General features: G+C 34.2%; 1 protein-coding gene across 1 annotated transcript in view; it reads right to left on the bottom strand.

Annotated features, from left to right (window-relative positions):
* Window positions 1–22,193, bottom strand: part of dtx1 (deltex 1, E3 ubiquitin ligase) — a 50,425-nt gene that overhangs the window by 24,258 nt on the left and 3,974 nt on the right. Inside the window, exon 3 of the mRNA XM_051117279.1 lies at window positions 2,742–3,471. Within this exon, the coding sequence (XP_050973236.1) occupies window positions 2,742–3,471 (730 nt within the window). The remainder of the gene's footprint in view (window positions 1–2,741; window positions 3,472–22,193) is intronic.

Below are 22,193 nucleotides of genomic sequence, written 5' to 3' on the forward strand. Positions count from 1 at the left end.
ATAGATAGATAGATAGATACAGACAGATCTATAGATAGATCGAACGAACGATAGAACGAACAACAGAACGAATGAACGATAGATAAAACGACAGAAAGAACAATAGAACAAACAAACGATAGATAGATAGAACGATAGAACGAATGATAGATATAACGAACGATAGAACGAATGATAGAACGAACGATAGAACAAACGATAGAACGAACGATAGAACAAACGATGAAACGAATGAACAATAGATAGATAGAACGATATAACAAACGATAGAACGAATGAATGATAGATAGAACGAACGATACAAAAAAATGAACAACAGACAGATAGATAGAATAAATGAACGATAGATAGATAGATAGATAGATAGATAGATAGATAGATAGATATAGACACAGACAGATAGACAGATAGATATATAGATAGATAGATAGATAGATAGATAGATAGAAAAAACAGTTCTGGTCCAGACTGACTTCCATACAGGGCCGCATTAACCATTAGGCTAGGCGGGGCTGAAGCCCCAGGGCCAGAGCAAGGAGGGGGCCCATGATTGGCTGTGGAGTTAATTGACAGGCTATCGGTAGCACCCATAGCCAAAGCCCCACCACGCCCCTCACATATTAGCGCTATTAGGAGCTTTTCCAAACATTCCATGCATTACCAACAGAGATTAAAACGTCACATTTGAATTTGGTTCACAAATCAAATGCGTTTTTTCTATATTTTACTTTTGAACAACCTGTGCATGTATTTCAGGTGATCGCTGCCTGTGCCTAATATCCGCATTCACCTCTCTCAGGAGGGGGGCTATCTAGAAAAAAAAAAAAAAAAGAGGAGTGGGAAAAACATGATTTAGTTAATCAAATCTCCAGCTAGGTTATTCTACTAAAGCTGATGATGGAGTGGAAGCTGTGGAATAGCAGGTGGAGCAGATAAAAACACAGCATCATCATTCCCACAGATTTTAGGTTAGTTTGATTACTAACTTGTTGGATGTATATTGCTTTTGTGTTTAAACAATGTAGCCTATATTCGCCTATTTAAATACATAATTTTAATTGTTTAAGGACATTAAGCAGCAAGGCAGAATTCATTTGGCAAATCCGCGCGTTGACGATTTCAGCCTGATACACGCAGTGCGCACCTTCTCGTACAGTGCCTGACTAAACTTAAATTCTTTTTCATGCCTTCTGTCTAAATGTTCAAATACACATAGTTATGTGTCAAAATGCCTGTCTCCTCGTCAACACAGTCATTTGTGTCTTAAAAAACGAATGTATTTAAAGATAAAGCATGTGGTAGGCTATATGACATCTTGTCATTACATGAGATTTTAAAGGGATAGTTCACCCAAAAATAAAAATACTGTCATCACCCTCAAGTTGTTTTAAACCTTTATGAATTTCTTTGTTCTCAACATTCCTGGTCCCCACTGACTCCAATAGTGTTTTCATACTATGGAAGGGGGCCCAGCAACTGTTTGTTTACCAGTATTGTTTCAACTATATTCTTTTTGCGTTCAACAGAAGGAAACTCATACAGGTTTAGAACAACAACAGAATTTACATTTTTGGGTGAACTATTCCTCTTAAGCAGCCTAGCTGCTGTTACTATTTGTGTCAAACATTAGAAAGAAATAACTCACTGTCCTTGACTGAATCACAAATTTAGATGACGGCTTTCACTTTCACTTTACGGGTTTAACGAGAGCTGTCTGTCAAGTTAGGAGTGCTATACTGCGTCATTACACAAACAGACTAACGACTGTTTTCCGTTCTTTATCATAGGCATAGTCTCCGAACTTTTGATCACTCATTTTGTGTTTAGATAGCACAAATAATGCAGCCTACCTTGTAGTAAAAGCGAGTGCAGCGCAACTGTTCGCGCACTGTGCATAAAACAGACTGTCATTGGACTCCTCCTCTTTTGTAAATTTATGATCCAATCCTTCATCTCTGAATGTGAAATAGCCCGTTATAACATCGTTTAGGGCACTGACATCACCAAGATTGAGCAGGTTGAGACGAGTGAGATCGGTTAAGTGAGCAGCTGCAGTACTTTAGACAGCGTTGTTGCGCTCTGCCATCTCACGATATTAAAAAAAGTAAATAAATAAAAAACTTTGCGTGCCATAGTTTACACAGGACTGGCGGAGAATGTGAATTGATTCATATTTAGAATTCTTTACTAAATATGTTACGTGGTTTATTTTGATAGGTAAACTGTGTTTGTGGTGTTAAGATAAAGCAGCTCAGCAGTGCGTTCTTAGCATAAGAGAAAGACACAGTCATTTCTGCATGCTGCAATAAATGGCTATTTTTCTGCACTAAAGTTAATTTCGCAGAGATATTTTTAGAGATGATAGACAAGATGTTATAAAATAATAATTTAATGAAAACCTAATTTTGACAAAAAAAATTACATTCAACCTATTTATATATATATATCTACACAGGTGATGGGGACCCTGCAGTAAGTCATAGCCCTGGGGCCAAGTGAGGTCTTAATGCGGCCCTGCTTTCATAGTATGCAAAAAAATACTATGAATGTCAATGAGGACCAACAACAGTTTAGTTACCAACAATCTTCAAAATATTTTCTTTTGTGTTCAGCAGAAGAAAGCAAATGAAAGAGTAAATGATGCCAGAATTTTCATTTCTTTCTAAAGACATTAAAGACATTCTGGAATGCTTTTGGAAATCAGCAGAAACAGTGTCATATGATCGGAAATCATCTCTTACCCAGGAGGGACGGATCCTCGGCTGGCCGTCACTGTAATCCGCTGCGTTCCCGGTCGGTTCAGATTGTTCTGTCCGTTGATAGTAAGCGCGTGATTGGATGGAAGTGTCACGATCGCAGGGGCGCATGGGAAATTCACCCCGTTCATCTCCACCTTCCCGCCGCCTCCTCCACCCACTGATATGTTGTTATGGTGCCCCCTGGCAACGGTCGTCGTGGGCGACCAGAGGGAGGTGCCAGCGAAGGTGTTGCTCTGCCTGACGACAGCGGCGGTGGCGGCGGTCTGTTTGGCTCCGCCCTCCGTCCCGTAGAGCTTCCTCCTCTGCTGCAGCGCCAGGATGGCGTTAGACGCGGCCCGTGTGCTGTGGACCAGCAGGCACTGCTGACAGGTGCACGGTGTGCCCGAGTTGGTGCCCACTGGCCACGACTGGGATTTGGGGATGGATCCGGCGATGAGCGGGTAAGCGAGGTCCATCCGTCGGCGGATGCGGCGCTTCCTCTGGCTTTGCCGGTTGGTTTGGGACATCCCGTCAAAGTCCACCAGGTAACTGAAGCCCAGCGAACTCAGGTCCAGCCAGGGGTGCTGCTTCTCGTAGGCGTTCTGGATGCTGACACACAGCTCCATGTCATACGCCGTCCAGGAGCCGCAGTCGTTCTCCCATTCCCACACGATGCCCTTGCCTGGAGCCGAGGACGGGTCGTAGAAATTGCGCTGCACGGGACGCATTGTGCCTATAGAAAGAGACAGAGATTATTGTTTATTATTGAGATAGAAATATTGTTTCCCATATTTTCATTTATGAAAAGTGGTGCATAGCGCATAAATAAGTAAAGAACTTCACATTTAAAATTTTATGCATTTGGTGCATTGTGCTTTTATCCAAAGTGACTTGTGTTACATTTAAGTTATGCATCTTCCTCAGTATTTTTGTCTTGTTTTATAACATTCTTAAATTCTTAAATCAAGACATAGTTACTTCAGATGTAAAATGACTTAAGATAGTAAGTCTTGTTTTCTGAAAAAAATCATCAAAATGAATGAAGTTTATGCTTAAAACAAAGAATAAATACAGTATCTGCCAGTGGGGTCAGAAAAATAAACTTAATTTAAAGGGTAAACAAGATTATTTTCTGACCACATGGACAGATAATACTATTAAACTCAATAAAATAAAATAAAATATAAAATAAAATACAATAAAGACAAAAAAACAAAACAAAATTACTCAAATTTTAAAATTAAAATATAAACATATTAATATAAATAGAGTTTATGCTTAAAACAGGGAATAAATACAGTAGATAATATTATTAAACTCAAAATAAAATAAAATAAAATGAAATGAAATACATATTTTATTTCAACTAGTTGCCAAAGCAACATTTCTCATTTTCATGTAATTTGTAATAATAATAATAATAATAATAATAATAATAATAAAAACTTAAAAAAGAGACCAAAAAAAAAAAAAAATTACTCAAAATTTTTAAATTAAAATAAAAACAATATGAATGGAGTTTATGCTTTAAACAAGGAATAAATACAGTATCTGCCAGTAGGGTCAGAAAAGCAAACTTAATTTACAAGGAAAACAAGATTATTTTCTGACCACAATGACTGAAAATAAAATAATAAAATAAAATAATTCTAAGAGTTGATTTTTTCATGGAATTATTAAATAACTCAAATTATTATGATTATTAAAAAATTATAAAATAAATTAATACATTTGAATTATGATAAATAATTAAGATTTATTTTAATTATGTATAATATATCAAAAATTACGTTATTTGAAATGTACATCTGATTTACGGAATTACTACATAATTTAATGAACTGTTAAAATAAAATAAAATAAAATAAAATAAATGAAAAACAATATTAATAAAAATATAATACTTTTTTTTATATTTCAATACAACATTAACTCATCAAATCCATTCCTAATAATTTACCTGGAGGAACAGGAAAATCTTATAATACATTGATTATTAATTTCCAAGAAATTGGAAGCATTTCAGATAGAGAGGGAAAATAAAAATCAGCATTTTTCTTAAGTTAATTTAGTTAATTTTTATAAGCCATCTATTCATTGAAATATTGTTATAAAAGAAAAATAACTGTATTTACATCTTTACAAATTTGAGTTTATTATATCTGATAAATCAGATTCAAAAAAATATTCAAAATTCAAAATAAACGTAGGGAAAACAAGATTATTTTCCTGACCCTACTAACAGATATTTTTCCTTGTTTTAAGCGAAAACTCATTTCATTTCAGTAAACAAGACTATCTTAAGTCATTCTGAATTTTTTAAGTAAACGTATCTTGATTTAAGAATGTTTAGAAATTTGTACTGGAAAACAAGAGAAAAATACTGAGTAAGATGCATAACTTTGAATAAAAGAGTAATGTGCCAGATGCATAAAAATAGAAGCGTAAAGAACTCATTTATGCATCATTTTTCAGAAACAACACACTGCAGATTTAAAGTGAAAATCATCCAAAGTTTTCATTGTACTGTACAATCAGAAGCTGAAATGATAGTTCCACTAAATCCTGAGATAATACACAGTTGCTTTCTCAGATGAGCGTTTGATGAAAAGCTCCAGACGGGACAGATAACGCAACTGCAGGGACGTGACGGGAGGAAGATGGATGGAGGAAGAGGAAGAGGAGAGGTGAAGGAGAGCAGCACTGCTCTGTTTTACGCCTCATTAAAGAACAATTACAGTCACACGCATGAGCTCATCCACACACACATCAACACGACTGACCTTGAGTTTCCACAACCCAGCCCTGACTTCCCCACCCGGGGCTGACTGGAACTTCATTACTGACCCCAGTTCAGACCACAAAGTGTTGCATCCTTAAAATTATTCTAAAGCATTTTGTTAAAGCTGTGAATATTTTCCCAGTTCCTAAAATTATTGACAGTGGTTAGGTTAAAGGTGAAGTTTCACATGCTTGTTTCCTACTGCATGAACATTTTTGTAAGAATATAGATCAATAAGTCTTGTATTACAAGCTTTTAATGCAGTTTTCCAAGTGAGCATCCCTGACTATTTCTATAAGAACGTTATATATCCCGATTAAAAACTTTAAATTATCAACTCTGATTATTTACACAGTGTCAAATGAATAGGATGGAAATAAAGACATAAAATGAGTTAACAGGAAAGCGTCACTGAAATTATTAACTTTATCAAATTTATTGCTAACAATTTACCTGGAGATAATAGGAGAAATAGAAATCTATTACAAGCAGTTAACTCAAAAATACTTTGATTACCAGTTAAAACAATATTTCTGAGAAAACAGATTCAGTTTGAAGTATTTCAACTAGAGAGAAAAATTATATAGAAAGATATATAAAAAAAAAAAAAAGACAAAAAAATCCATCAAAAAAATTAAAGTACAATTATTTAAACGTTTGTAATAAAAGAAAACCAACTAATGTGATTTACATCTCTAAAATAAATATTATATTTATTATATTATTATTATATTGTACTATACATACATACATATATTTATATATTTTAGTTAGAGGGGAAAAAATATCAGAATATTTATTTAAAAAAAATAAATAAATAAAAAAAAAACGTTAAAAATGACAGAAATTAACATCCTGTCAAATCAAAATAGCAAAATGATTTAAAATCCATCCATTCATTATGATACTGTCCTAAAAGACAACCAACTAATGTGATTTACATCTCAATTGTTTTTAAAATTATTACTTTATCTTATATATATTTCAATTAGAGGGAAAAAATATCAGAATATTTAAAAAATAAATAAAACTTTAAAAATGACAATTTGACCCTGTCAAATCAAAACAGCAAAATGATTTAAAATCCATCTATTCATTATGATACTGTCCTAAAAGACAACCAACTAATGTGATTTACATCTCAATTGTTTTTAAAATTATTACTTTATCTTATATATATTTCAATTAGAGGGAAAAAATATCAGAATATTTAAAAAATAAATAAATAAATAAATAAATAAAAATGACAGAAATTAACATCCTATCAAATCAAAATAGCAAAATGATTTAAAATCCATCCATTCATTGTGATATTGTCATAAAAGACAACCAACTAATGTGATTTACATCTCAATTTTTTATTATTGTTTATTACTTTATCTTATATATTTTTCAATTAGAGGGAAAAAATATCGAAATATTTTTTGAAAGAAAAAAAAAAAATTAAAAATGACAAATTTAGTCAATTTGTTTTTACAGTGACCGTGTAAAATCCAAATAACAAAATGACTTAAAATCCATTCATTCAATGTGGTATTGTCATAAAAGACAACCAACTAATGATTTAAATCTACAAAAAATGTTTATTATTGTTTATTATGGCATCTTATGTATGCATTTCAATTAGAGGGAAAAAATATCAAAATATTTTTTGAAAAAAAAAAAACCTTTAAAAATGACAAATTTACAGTCAATTTTTTTTTTTTTTTACAGTGACCCTGTCAAATCAAAATAACAAAATGACTTAAAATCCACCCATTCACTGTGGTATTGTCATAAAAGACAACCAACTAACGTAATTTATATCTTTAAAGAAAAGTGAGTTTATAATTATATCTTATAAATTAAAAAATAATAATAATAATAATAATTCAAAAATGAGCATCCTGTCAAATCAAAGCAGTCAATTTATTTAATTTTATTTTTAAACCTTTATATTATATTTTAGTTTATTATTTTAACTTTAAACTATTTTAACTAATTAACCCATAAATGATGGGAGATAAAATTGTGCTGCCTAACACAAATTACAGTCGACGGTTCTGGAGAATTCAGTCTCTGCTCATTTCCTGGATCTGCATGACTAGATAAAATCTGCCCGCAGGCCTGATGGAGATGACCAGCCACTCTGAGTTTGCTCAGGCTCTGTGTGACATACAAGAACATGTGTGCGAAAACACGCTAGAACGTGAACAAACACACCATACGACAAACATAAAAGTGCAAAGTGCTAAAAAACAGTAAAACCGCCACAATTACATGTGCTGCGAATCTATTCTGTTGAGGTTTTACATTATTAGAAATATATATATATTTATTAGCCTCATGATACACGCACACTAATATATTACACTACAACAGGATGTTCTGTTCTCAGACTTCCAACACTTGAACACAGAGTTAAGGAAAACACACATACGCACACGCACACGCACACACACACACACTTTCCCCCTGTCCTTCCTGTATGCGCTGGTCACATCCTGCCGGATCCTCGGATGATTTTCTCCTCATGTGTCCTCTTCCCTGAACCCAAACCTCACACTTTCCCTTACGCTGGTTTCCGCTCTATCTTCCTGTCAGTCTGTCTGGACCATGGTCGTTCTCTCTCAAGGCATCAGACTTTTGACAAACAACATGAAGTCTTGACCAATTAGTAGCTTATTCTGGTTGAGAACTGCTCACTTAGTCAGAAGGAGACCATCTGACGGAATATACAGTAAATCATATTATACTGATATAATTTGATTATTATATATTACATTTTATTCTAAATTATTAATTATATATTAAAGATATTTCTTATTTTACTTCACCGCTTCAACAATTGAAGAGATCATTTGCAAAAACGATAAATGGCACTTTAAAAAAAATGAACTGAGTCATGTGTTGTGCGTTGTTCTCCACATATTAAAGAAATGTGTCAGATGGATTTATGGGCTTTTGCATCTGAACTCTTTATATATATATATATATATACATACATACAGCCACTCCCTGAACAACTGCATATATGAGGCAGCCTAATTCGAGGATAGATAATTTGAACAAACTTGATGAACCCATGAAAGGAAAATAAAAGCTGAAACGTTTTCACGCAAACTTGCAAAAGCAGCACATTACAATGCTGAGGGAAAACTGAAAAAACATACGGCCTATGATCACAACAACAACATTTGTCAGGCGTCTACATTGTCATCTGAAGAGATAAACAAGTGTTTTTGTTTAACTCTGAAACCTAAGATGTGGCGTTATCTGCTTTTGCCAAAAAAAGGTCTGTTAAAGTTATCTGCTTTTGCTAAAAACAAATTTTTGATATATATTAAAAAAAAAAAAAAAACACACACTTTCAGTGAAATTTAATTTTGTATTCAGAACAACCCATCTGCAGTTTAACTGATATTATTTGGAATGCACAATAAAAAAAAAATTCTGAAAATAAAAAAAAATTGAGTCACCAGTTTTTGCAAATAAACTCTTCAGTTGAAAATCTGGATATATGCACTAGCCTAATTTTACAGTTTATACATATACACATTTCACATATTTTTCTATTCATGCTAAGCTCTAAAATATTTAGAAATTGAGAATACAAAAAAAAAAAAAAAAATCAAACTACTGAAAAAAAAGTCACTGGGCATTTGAATATTGTCGTAGGTTTATCCTCAAACATTTTTAAATTTTATTTTAATTAACATTTATTTTATATATAATATAATATAATATATATATATATATATATATATATATATATATATATATATATATATATTTTCTAAGACGTATGAAATTCATAAAAGAAACTCATAAAGCACAATGGGCATTTTCATAAATTCATAACTTCCGTAAAGTCATATATATATATATATATATATATACGCTATTTAGACTTATATGCTTTTTATGTATGTACATTTTGTACATTTATATATTTTCGTACTTCTTCCAAGCTCATTAATATAACATGTGACCCTGGACCACAAAACCAGTCATAATGGTCAATTCTTTCAAAATGAGATTTATACATCACCTGAAAGCTGAATAAATAGGCTTTACATTGATGTATGGTTTGTTAGGATAGGATGATATTTGACCAAGAAACAACTATTTGAACATCTGGAATATTGAGAAAATTGCCTTTAAAACTGTCCAAATTAAGTTCTTAGCAATGCATATTACTAATCCGAAATTAAGTTTTAATATATTTACGGAAGAAATTTTACAAAATATCTTTACTTAATATCCAAGTGATTTTTGGCATAAAAGAAAAAATCAATAATTATGAACCATACAGTGTATTTTTGGCTATTGCTACAAATATACCCATGCTACTTATGACTGGTTTTGTGGGCGAGGTTCACATATCTGGTATAAACTATACCAGATATAATAGATAAATATATAAATTTATACATTTATAATTCACAAATGACTGGACATGTCACAGGGCCTTTAAATATTGTTGTAAACAAAGGTGGGCCTTCAAAAAGGTTTTTATCCAAGCACAGATACAAATACAAATAACTTTGCCATTCAAATAAAGGCTTCACTGCACTAGTGTGAATCTTGTGAGGCTGCTAGTTAGCAGAGAGTTACTGCAGAGCTTGCAGTTTAGCTGCAACACAAAAAGACTTAAAAGACTGTCGCTGTAAGCCATAAGAGCTGAAAACACACACAGACGCATCGTGACCGTCTGTGCCAAAGGAAGTTGGTACAACAAAGTGTCCGTTGCCCCTGTGAACGCCCAGCATGTGACCGTCAGCACCTGTTATCGCCACTTCACTAAACACACACACACACACACACGTACTGTATGAAGTACTACAGTAAACTCAGAGGTACAGTAGCTGCTTTGCAGTGATGCACAGTGTTTCAGATAAGACCACTGTGTTTCCTGCAAGAGAAAACCAAAACGGCATTATCTCACACGCTCAAGCACATATTCAGTGGAAAACCCCACGATAAACCAGAGCACTTCAACACCTCCACTTTTCTCACACGCCATCTGAGGGTGGAGCCTTCAATCAAACTAGGTGGGGGCGGGGCTTGTATTTTAGCTGCCTTCAAAACATGTCAGAAGGATTTTTTTTTAATTTAAGATGAGCACCAGAATTGGAAGCATGTCAAAGAATTATGTGAAACAGGGTTAGCTAAACAATAAAAAGCAATAACTGATAAAAATGACAAAATTACTAAAACTTTATCTCAAATAAACACTATAATGATGCTCAGAAAATACTATAATCAGACACTGACTTAAAATTAAAAGGAAAAAAATAATAATAATAAAAAATACAAATAAATGATTAAATTAAAATGAGCGGATAAATAAATAAATGAACAAATAAATAATAATAATAATAATAACAACCTGGTTTATAATTAATGCTATTAAAGTAATGACACAGATAAAAGAAAAAAGTAAACGAAAAATAACATAAAATGAATTAACAAATCAGTTAAAAGATAAATAGTAATAATAATAATAATAATAATAATAATTAAAAAAATATTAATATAGACATTAAAACTATATAGACATTAAAAACAATAACTGATAAAAATGACAAAATTACTAAAACTTTATCTAAAATGAAAATGAAAACTGAAAATACAAAAATAAAAAGTAATTCAAAATATTTTTAAAAATACTATAATAATCTCTCAACACTAAAATAACATTGGTGTTATTAATCAAAGAGACTTTGATATAACTTGCATTTTCTTTAAGAAATGTGAACATTAATGTGTGTTGGCAGTGTATGTACAAATCCCTATAATGATAAAAATCCATGCAGTGGTTTTTAATTAATCTGTAAAAGCAATATCCCCTTTTTCAAATCGAGCCATTCTCAGAGGCCTGTCGGTGTGGTGTCACAACAACAGAGGCCGCTCCCACAATAGTTGATTGACATGAGCGTCTTACTTCAGACCCGCCCTAAATCAGCTGTAACAGTGCGATCCTCCATTGTTTCGATGCCGGAGCAGGGATGTAAGTTAGACAAGAATATCTCCGATTGAGCGATTGAGGTGTTGTGTTGCTGGATGTAATAATAAGCAGTGGTCCTCATTTACTTCCAACATCTGAGCCGCTGAAGATGCAGTGGATTACGTTTGTTTGTGAAGGGAATGCACCTCCCGATCTACATAAATGTGTCTATGTTTGTGCGAATCATTTGTGATCCAGCTTCACTTACAGCAGAAGTGAGTATAAGGGTTTTTTACAAATCTTTGCGATCGCTTTTCCTAATAACGTGCTAGTTAGCAAGTTTAGTGGCTAAACGCGGCTAAAGTAAACAGGCTCGTCACTCCACAAAGAATAGAGAGGGGAGGGGGGAGCAGAGCTCATTAACATTTAAAGCAACCTCGACCAGAACAGGATGATTTTTGCAGAGCTGATTTTGGCAAGGTAAAAAAAGTGTTATTAACACTAACATTGAGAAATTTTAACCAAAGCATGTTACAGACTTTTCATTAAGACCCTAAATAATCATATCAACTTGTGGAAAATGTCCATCCAGTGACCCCTTTAAGTAACTGAAGACTTTGATAGTTTTAATTTTATTCAACAATAACAATCCTGCTTCAAACGTCATGTCAGAAAGTAAAATAAGCGTAGAACTAAAGGACGTGCCATGTTCTGCCTGATTAAAATTCACCTTGAGACTGCAGTTCCTTCTAAGAGCACCTTTGGCTGTCATTCCTAATGAGCAAAGTGGAAACTGTGGCCGTACGCTACTCCATTCTGGATCGGCCGCATGGGGAGCTGCTGCCAAAAAGCATCTGGCTGATATTATTCATCTCACCAGTCAAGACAAGACAAGTGCTGACCAGACAGAGAGAGAGAGAGAGAGAGAGAGAGAGAGAGAGAGAGAGAGAGAGAAGGGAGGTGTGTTGGCTCTCCTACATCACCTTTACAGGTTAATTGTTTTAAAATGCTTCAGTGTGCAAACTTTGCGCGTGATATTAATACAGAAAAGGTTGCAGTAATGAACTGCCCTGCAAGTTCAACACCTCATCTGTCAGGCGGCTGCTAAAATACACACATGACAGCTAAAGCTGCTGTGTGTGAGGTTTGAATAGTTTCTGGTTTGTCATCTGACTCAACCAATTAGGTGAGTATGGGGGTGGGGCTAAAGGTGTTTCTGACGAATAGATGATGGGGGGGCGGAGCACAAGGAAACCTGTTTGTAAACAATTGTCATTTATTACAATTCAGATTGTTTTAATTCATGTTTGCTCACAAAGCTGAACTAATCTGTTTAAATATACAGCAAAAATGTGAAATAGCTGTTTTCTATATGAATAAATTGTAAAATGTAATAGCTGTGATCAAAGCTAAATTTTCTGTATCATTACTTCAATCTTCAAAAATCATTCTAATAGGGTGATTTGCTGCTCAAAAACATTTCTGATTATTATCAATGTTGAAAACACTTGTGCTGTTCTTATTTTTGAGGAAACGGTCATACATTTTATTTTTCAGGATTTACATATAAATAGAAAGTTCAGCATTTATTTGAAATAAAAGTCTTTTAAACATTTTAAATGTCTTTACTGTCACTTTTCATCAATTTAATGCATCCTTGATGAATAAAAGTATTCATTTCTTTAAAAAGAACCTTTGACCTCTTCTTTTGTTTTCTGGTAATCTGCTCTCTTTACGTTACCTGTGCATACTGTACAGTCACACTCAAGTTTCATTCTCAGTAAGAATTCGCAGGTATGAGACTATAAAGGTCCTGCAAAAAACAAACCTGTATTCAAAGAAGACACTCACACATTTGTGACCACACACCACAAACATAAGCCTTCGAGTTCACACGTCAGTTTCTCACGGTTAAAACAGATCTGTGAAAATCTTAACATGTCAACTACTCATCTCTGAGATCATTTGAAACATCACAGCCAATCAACCTCACACATAACACAATCAATCGTGACCTGACCCCTTCACCTCCCGTCTGCTTTCTGGCAGATAAACCATTTGACAGCAGCATGAAGGACAAAAAGTAGCCAGAATGCATAAAACAAAAACTTTAAGACCAAGCAGAAATGCCTGCCAACTGGCTGCTTTGGCACCGGACGGAAAAAAAACCCGAATCTTATCTTATTATGACTAGAGCTCATCTAACGTCTGCATTTCAGCCAATCAGATATCACACAGTCTAATTAATATTCATAACCCAAGAGTGGCTGGCCAACCAGGGACCGCAGGCTATTATGATTGAATTAGAGTCACAAAAAATTAGTAACACTATTAGTCACACTCATTTTTAATGGCATATTGCTTTATTTTATTGTATTTGCCATGACTGGCTATCATAAAAGCTCTTCCAAGAGCCATGGTCTGTCGGGTCAAGTTTATAAAAAGAAATCTGATTCCTTTTCTTATTTTTCCATCATATTTGTGATTTAATTTTCTTTTCTAAAAAGTGTTTTTAAGAACTATTGATTATAATAAATATGATCTCTTATTATATGCAGAATAAGAAATGAATTGCCAATCCAAAATTCTTAAAGGGATCATCGGAAGATAAGTTCACTTTTACATGTTGTTTGAACGTTAATGTGTGTTTGCAGTGTATGTACAAATCTACCCTATAATGATAAAAACCCAGTGGTTTTTATAATGATAAAAATCCATGCAGTGGTCTATGTTTTTCAGATCAGCGAATCATTAAGTTAGACAAGAATATCCAGCTTCACTCCTGACATCAGCCACTGAAGAAGTGAATATAAGGGAATGCACCTCCCGATCTACATAAATTTTTTAATGAATCTTCACTTACAACAGAAGTGAATATAAGGGTTTTTTTTAATGAATCTTTGCGACCGCTTTTCCTAATGACATGCTAGTTGGCAAGTTTAGCGGCTAAACGCGACTAGATGCGGCTAAAGTAAACAGACTCATCTCTCCACAAAGAGAAGAAAGGGGCGGGGTGAGCAGAGCTCATTTGCATTTAAAGCAGCCTCGACCAGAATGAGATGATTTTTGCAGAGCTGATTTTGGCAAGGTAAAAAGGGTTGTTTTACACAACCACTGAGAATTTTTAATCAAAGTATATTATAGACTTTTCATTAAGACCCTGAAGAATCAACTTGTGGAAAATGGGCATCCGATGACCCCTTTAAAAATGCCTAAAATAATCAATTTAAAACTTTTAAAATAATAAGGATGTAGAGTATGACAGAAACTGACCTAAAGCTAAAAAATAAATAAATAAATAAATGATTTCATTAAAATTAGTGGATAAATGAATGAATAAATAAATCATTAAATAAATAAATAAAACTGATCAAATATAAAAACAAAACATTATAATTAATGCTAATAAAATAATGATAAAGATGTAAAACAGACAGACACAGATTTAAAGTATATATTTACGTAAATAAAATATATAATGTACATATATAATATATAAATATAAATTAATAAATAAATCAGTAAAATAAATAATGATAATAAAAATAATCAGATTTTCAGATTAATATTAATATTGATTTATTACTGACTGACGGATCTCACACGCTCTTAAATATAATACTATATATCTCCAGCCAGATGTAAAGTACACACTTCACACCAGTCAACTGAACAAAACAAATGATTGCAGTGTCACTTTTCAAATCTGTGTGAGACGTGTAAGGAAAGACATCTACAGCGCTGCAGAAAACCACAGACTCTCTCCTGAGACAAACAGATCAATTCAGTCTGGCCAAAGATCAAACCCCATTCAAACACACACAATCACATCTCACACTGCCTCTGCACTGCCGTTCATCACACACACACACTCACAAAGCAGCCATTCCTTATCAGAGATGTGATAAAACCTCTAACAGTGAGTAATAAAGTTGAGTGTGTTGATCATGCGGATCTAGACGTGAATGATTCCTCAAATCATCAGAGCTACGCTGCTACTTTTCTACTTGCACCTGCTGGACCTGAAAACAACACACAAAAACAACAACAAAAAATGGCAACCATGGCAACACCCTAACAACCACACACAACACCATAGCAACTGCAAACACCCTGGCAATCAAACAGAACCAAACTACTGCACACCAGTTTGTTAAATAAAGAGAAGAAAACCTTAGCAAATGCATAACAACATGTTCACCTTAGAAACAACATAGCAATGCCCTGGCAACCATCCACAGTGCCACAACAACCGCATAGCTACACCCTGGCAACCAATAAGAACACCCTGGCAACTAAACGGCAACATGCAGGGAAAGCATTTAGAAAACCCTTGCAACTAAACTGAACATTCTTAAAAGCACCTTGAAAATCACATGGCAACACCGTGGCAACCACCCACAGAACCATAGGAACGGCATAGAAACACCCTGGCATACAATAAGAACACTCAGGCTACCAAATAGCAACATTATTAAAAAAAACATTTGGAAACCCCTTGCAACTAAATTAAACACCTTTAAAAAACATAGCAACACTCTAGCAACCAGCCGCAGCATCACAGCAACTGCATAGCAACACCCTGGCAACCAATACAAACACCCTGGCTACTAAATAGCAACATGCCTTAAAAAACATTTAGGAAACCTTTGCAATTAAATTGAACATGCTTAAAACCACCTTAAAAACCACATAGCAACATCCTGGCAACCACCCACAGCACCACAGCAACTGCACAGCAACACCCTGGCAACAACAGAAAAAAAAACCTTTGCAACTAAATTAAACATGCTTAAACACCTTAAAAACATAGCAACACCCTAGCAACCATCCACAACATCACAGCAACTGCATAGCAGCACCCTGGTAACCAATAAGAACACCCTGACTACTAAATAGCAACATCATTTAAAGACATTTAGAAATCCCTTTCAACTAAATTTAACATTTCTAAAACCACCTTAACAACCACACAGCAACATCCTGGCAACCACCCACAGAACCATAGGAACTGCATAGCAACACCCTGGAAACCAAAAAGAACACCGTGGCTACTAAATAGAAAACCATGAAAACCATGAACATAAAAAAAAAAATGAACATGCTTAAAACCACCTTACTCAAAACTACATTGCAACACCCTGGCAACCATCCACAACATTACAGCAACTGCATAGCAACATTCTAACAACCAATGTTAACTCCTTAGAGATAAACACAGCAAAATGCTAAATATCATGAAAACCCTAGCAACTGCATAAAAACAAGCTTAAAACACCTTAGAAACCACATAGCAAAGACAGGGCAACAATCCACAGCACCATAACAACTGCATAGCAACACCCTAGCAACCAGTCGGAACTCACTAGCCACTGTTCTACAGAGCAACACATTAAAAACATTTAAATGTATAAAAACTACCTTAGAACCTACATAGCAATGCCCTGCCAACCAGTCACAGCACCCTAACATCTCAGTAGAGACAAACAATGCTCACATCAAACTCTTTTGTGCATGTACAGCATCCCACATGAAATAAGGCTGAGGAAACGAGGAGTTCTGGTCTTGTAATTTTCTCTGCAGGGCTGAGTGATGTCAGTATGACCTTAGCAACCAGATGCTGTTTATTAGATGCAGTCCCATAATGCAGACTTACTGCACATGAGGAAACCTCAAAGAAAATCACACATATCCAAGCAGAAAGGGAAAGACACCAGTACTAAACACACACACACACACACACACACACACACGTCTGGTTTGTATACTGTCCACACTGTATTTTCTATCCCCTTACCCTAACCCTACCCCTAAACCTAACCCTTACAGAAAACTTCCTGCATTTTTACTTTCTTAAAAAATCTTGTTCTGTATGATTTATAAGCTTTTATACCCATGGGGACCACAAGCCGGTCCCCACAATGTCAAAAATTTCAGGTTTTACTATCCTTGTGGGGACATTTGGTCCCCACAATGTAGCAAAAACAAGTACACACATACACACACACACGGATAGATCTCAGAACCCCAGTCTATTAAGAGAGCTCCATCTGGAAGATCCAGGACACCTAAAATAAGCATGCATACATACAAATTCAGAATATTACATAAGTGATCCAAAATATCACACATGTGAAAGCATTTAAGCCTATAAATGCAAAATGCAGCACACTCTGGGGTGTCACCTCTTCAAAAGGCACTAATATGTACACTTTAGGTACTAATATGCGCATATAAAGTATTTATCCTTGAGGGGTAAATAAGGTACAAAGATGTACTTTTTGAAAGGGTCCCGTCCCAGCGACAGCTTTTGTATCTATAACTACAGCAACAGAAATCTCAATCTTTTTATTATTAAAGTTTGACTGATTCTACATCAATTATCTGGTCATAGTTGAGTCAAACCCATCTAGTCTAAGAAACCTGATTTCACTCATAACTCAGTTTTGACTAAATGTGCTTACTGCTTTTCAAATATTGGTTTTTGATGTGTCTCTACTGTATATTAATAAGGTTACTGAACATTTTTTCTTGTTTACGTCACCTCACAGTCTGTTTCGAATGCACTGTTAAGTTTCTGTTTCCATGAAGCCCCTCCTTCTACAACTCAAAACTGGCTCTGATTGGTTAACTGGCCTAGTGCGTTGTGATTGGTGAACCGCTTCCGAGTGCGTTCCAGAAATGACATATCCCTTAACATAATCACCAGTTTCATCTGCACAGCTGTAAATATTGACAATGTCATCAATTTTGCTATGCCAGTTCGAGCCTATCTGAGACCTTGAGAATGTTTACGAACAGGTGGATCATGCACAGCCTTTGCAGGCACAAATACTGGGTCTTTAGAACAGGGGTGCAAGAAAGCAGCCCCCTTTTTGCATATTCTGTGGGTGGGGATTATTTAAATGAGATACACTGTGACATCACAATATCTGGACGAACGAACTGTTCACTGTAGTTCATGAAAAGTGTCTTCTGTTAACATGAAGATCTACTTTCAGAGTTTTGTTACCTTGCAGATCTTTTTTATGCTCAAACAGCAACATTACTCACTTATTAAAGTTGAAAAAGTGGAAAAGCGTAATAGGACCCCGCACAAGCACACTTAAATGAAGACTTGCCTTAGACCCTTATTGTTTTTAGATGATGCTCATTAAATGACTACTGACTAACCATCGTAAAAAAAACACTTTCTGCATGTTTAGCATTTTAAAATACTCCCAAAGGGAGGTCCTGTCAGATTTAGCTCACTTCTGGGGACAATTTTATCCCACAAGTATAACTACAGTAAGTAAACCCACCCACACACACACAAAGAGTCATCTGGAAGTTGTTGAAGCAGTAAAACCACAGAGTCAGAGGTCATCATACAATGAGAGATGTTGATTTCTCATTTTAGATTTAGTCTGGTTTTATGGATTATCCAGAAGGCCTAAACGCCACAGAGGAAATACTTCTATTTAAACAACTTTCTGGCTAAAAAGTGCACCAAACTAGTTTTAAATTTACTTGTCCAAGCTGGTTTATACTACTGAATTCCAGCACTATTTTATTCTCCAGCAAAATGTATGGAAGAAGTTTTGCACAAGTCTTGCTGGTTAAAAAAATGATAAAATGTACACATCAACGTAATGGTTAAAAGTGTCTGCAAATAAAATGCAAAAGCATCTTATAGTATATCGCATTAAAATTCAAGATCTTAAACTAGTTTAGAAGCCTCCACTGCCAAAAGAAAATATAAAAATGTATTTGTCTTGTTTTACAGTTGAACTAAAATAAATATTAACTAAAATAAAATATATAAAAATGTATTTTATTTCAGCTCGTTTTCTAAGGTAACATTTCTCATTTTCATTTAGTTTAACTTGATATACTAAAACTAAAGCAAAAATTAACCAAAAACTATATAGACATACTTAAAAACAACAACAAAAAAATAACTAAAACACAACAAAACTGCTAAAACCTTAACTAAAGTTAACAAAAAAAAATAATAATAATAATGGTACAAGTATCGAAACATTTTTAAAATCAAGAAACATTTATGTAAGAAGATAAGTCTTTTTTTAATAGCAAAAAGAAGTGAATTTACGCTTAAAACGAGAGAAAACATCTGCCAATGGTGTGTGAATAATAAATTAAATTTAAAGGGAAAATCAGTTTTATTTTTCTGACCCCACTGGCAGATTGTTATTGTTTAAAGCATAAAAATCACTTAATTTTGACCTTTTTTTCCTTCAGAAAAAAAGTCAAATCATATGTGAATGGCTTCTTAATTCCCAAGTATCTTGTTTTCAAAAACAAGACAAAGATACTTGTTTTGCGGTGTAATACTGTGGTTTCAAACCAACCAGCATCCAGATTACATGGCAATGACATCAAAGCTAATGTGTGCCATCTTTAAAGTACTTTCTCTTTGATCTAGATTGATACATGAACGTTCACTCAACCAACACGAATTTGAGGTCGGGACTGACCAATCTCTGAAAGAAAATCTGAAGATACTGCTGTGGAAATGGAAATTTTCACCTTTCAAAGATGTGCTGTAATGAACACAAACATGCACCAAAATAACACACAGCTCGGTTTTCCACGGAGCATCCCATGTGTCCTAATTTAACCCTGAACCGTTCTACTTTAGGTCATTTGTTCTCTCATGAGGGAAAACAGTGGCCTGCAGCAATGGCATCATGCGAACAGAGAGCCCTGGGGACACGCCGATCTGTGTGTGTGTATTTGTGTGTGTCCGGAGAAAGACGGTCTTCAGAGAGTATCAGCTCTTGGTAAGAACTGTACAGATTTTCCAAACAGTCCAAAAACCCTCAAGCTGTCTTTGTTCATTTAGTTGACTTCAAATGCAACGTACCGCAAACAAACACATGCATTCATGCACTATCACACAAGTTCCTCTCTCAACGATCCGTTCAGTCTCTCCACTGATGCACTTCTGCTGAACGTTTCACCTTGAAAGGTGTGCTTTTGATGTGTGGGAACTGTAGTTAAGTGGTTTGATAGCAGCCTGTACATTTTCTGCGCTCAAGTCCTCATGGGAAGTTTGTGTTTACGAGACGGGATGTCGTAATTATGACATCAGATGCGAGTCACTTTGATTGGAGCAAGATGGAATGTTGGTACAAGCAAGATTTTTTGTAAACAACTTCTGAAGAATGCACACTAGGTGTGTTTTTGCTTTGTGGATTTACTTTATATCTGAAGGTGCTGTAAATTGAATACTTTATATTTTATTGCAATTGAATAGTATTATGATATTTTGTACATGCAGCTAGTTTTATTGCAAATGAAAAATTCATTCAATTGGAGATGTGTCAGTGAGAAAATATGGCAATACATGAAGCATTGTTGAAATCAACAAAATTATTATTTTTAGTTGCAATAAAGCTAGCTAAGTTGCATGTATAAAATCCAATTGTGGTTAATTTACAACAGAATATATGTGACCCTGGACCACAAAACCAGTCTTAAGTAGCACGGGTATATTTGTAGCAATAACCAACAATACATTGTTTGGGTCAAATTTATACATTTTATGCCAAAAATCAACATGAAGGTATTTTGTAAATGTCCTACCGTAAATGTATCAAAACGTAATTTTTGATTAGCAATATGCATTGCTAAGAACTTAATTAGCAGAATTTTAAAGCTGATTTTCAGTATTTTGATATTCAGATTCCAAATATTCACATAGTTGTATCTCAGCCAAATATTGTCCTATCCTAACAAACCATACATCAATGAAAAGCTTATTAATTTTTGATTCCGAAAATTTTAAGGCAGCACGAACACTTACTTTTTTAAGTTGTTTTTTTTTCTTTTTACAGTGTATGCGACCCTGGACGACAAAACGAGTCATAAGGGTCAATTTTTTGAAATTGAGATTTGTACGTCATTCGGAATCAAAAATTAATAAGCTTTTCATTGATGTATGGTTTCTCAACTCAACTCAAATATCCACATTTTCATGTAGTACAACTTAACATTTCATGTTGACTAAACTTAAAATTTTAAGGCAGCACGAACACTTACTTTTCTAAGTTGAAACAAGTTTTTTTTTTGTTTTTTTGTTTTTTTACAGTGTATAACAATTCTATTTTAATAAAAAACGATTAATTTTTCAGAGGTTCACTGCATATATGATTAATTTTTCAGAGATTCACTGATGGTATATGCTTATGTTAAACCCATCTGTTCATGTTAATTCAACTTAAGTTTAATAGCAGAATTTGTGGTGAAAAACTACATTACCCATGATGCTGTACAAACAATTCCACCGATCAGTGAGTGCGCCAAGAGAGAACTTTAGCTCCGCCCACTCTCATGAAACAACATGAATGATGTAATCGAGTTAATCTAAAATATTTGTTTTTTACAGTGTATATATATTTTTTACAGTGTATATATATATATATATATATATATATTTTTTTATAGTGTGTGTGTGTGTATATATATATATATATATATATAATGTATATAAAGATCTGCAAGTGCATGTTCATCATGCCTTAAGATTTTAAGTTTAGGCAACATAAAATGTTAAGTTGTACTACATGAAAACGTGGATATTTGAGTTGAGTAAACCTAAAATTTTAAGGCAGCATGAACATGTGTGTGCAAATTTTGCAATAGACTTTAAATATATTGTATCTATACATACAACCAAAAGACTTTAAATGAACAGTTTTATATTTCTCTGTCAAAACGCTTAATGGGTTTGTAGTTCTTT

This window comes from Labeo rohita, chromosome 8, assembly GCF_022985175.1.
Source record: "Labeo rohita strain BAU-BD-2019 chromosome 8, IGBB_LRoh.1.0, whole genome shotgun sequence".
NCBI classification, from domain to species: Eukaryota; Metazoa; Chordata; class Actinopteri; order Cypriniformes; family Cyprinidae; genus Labeo; species Labeo rohita.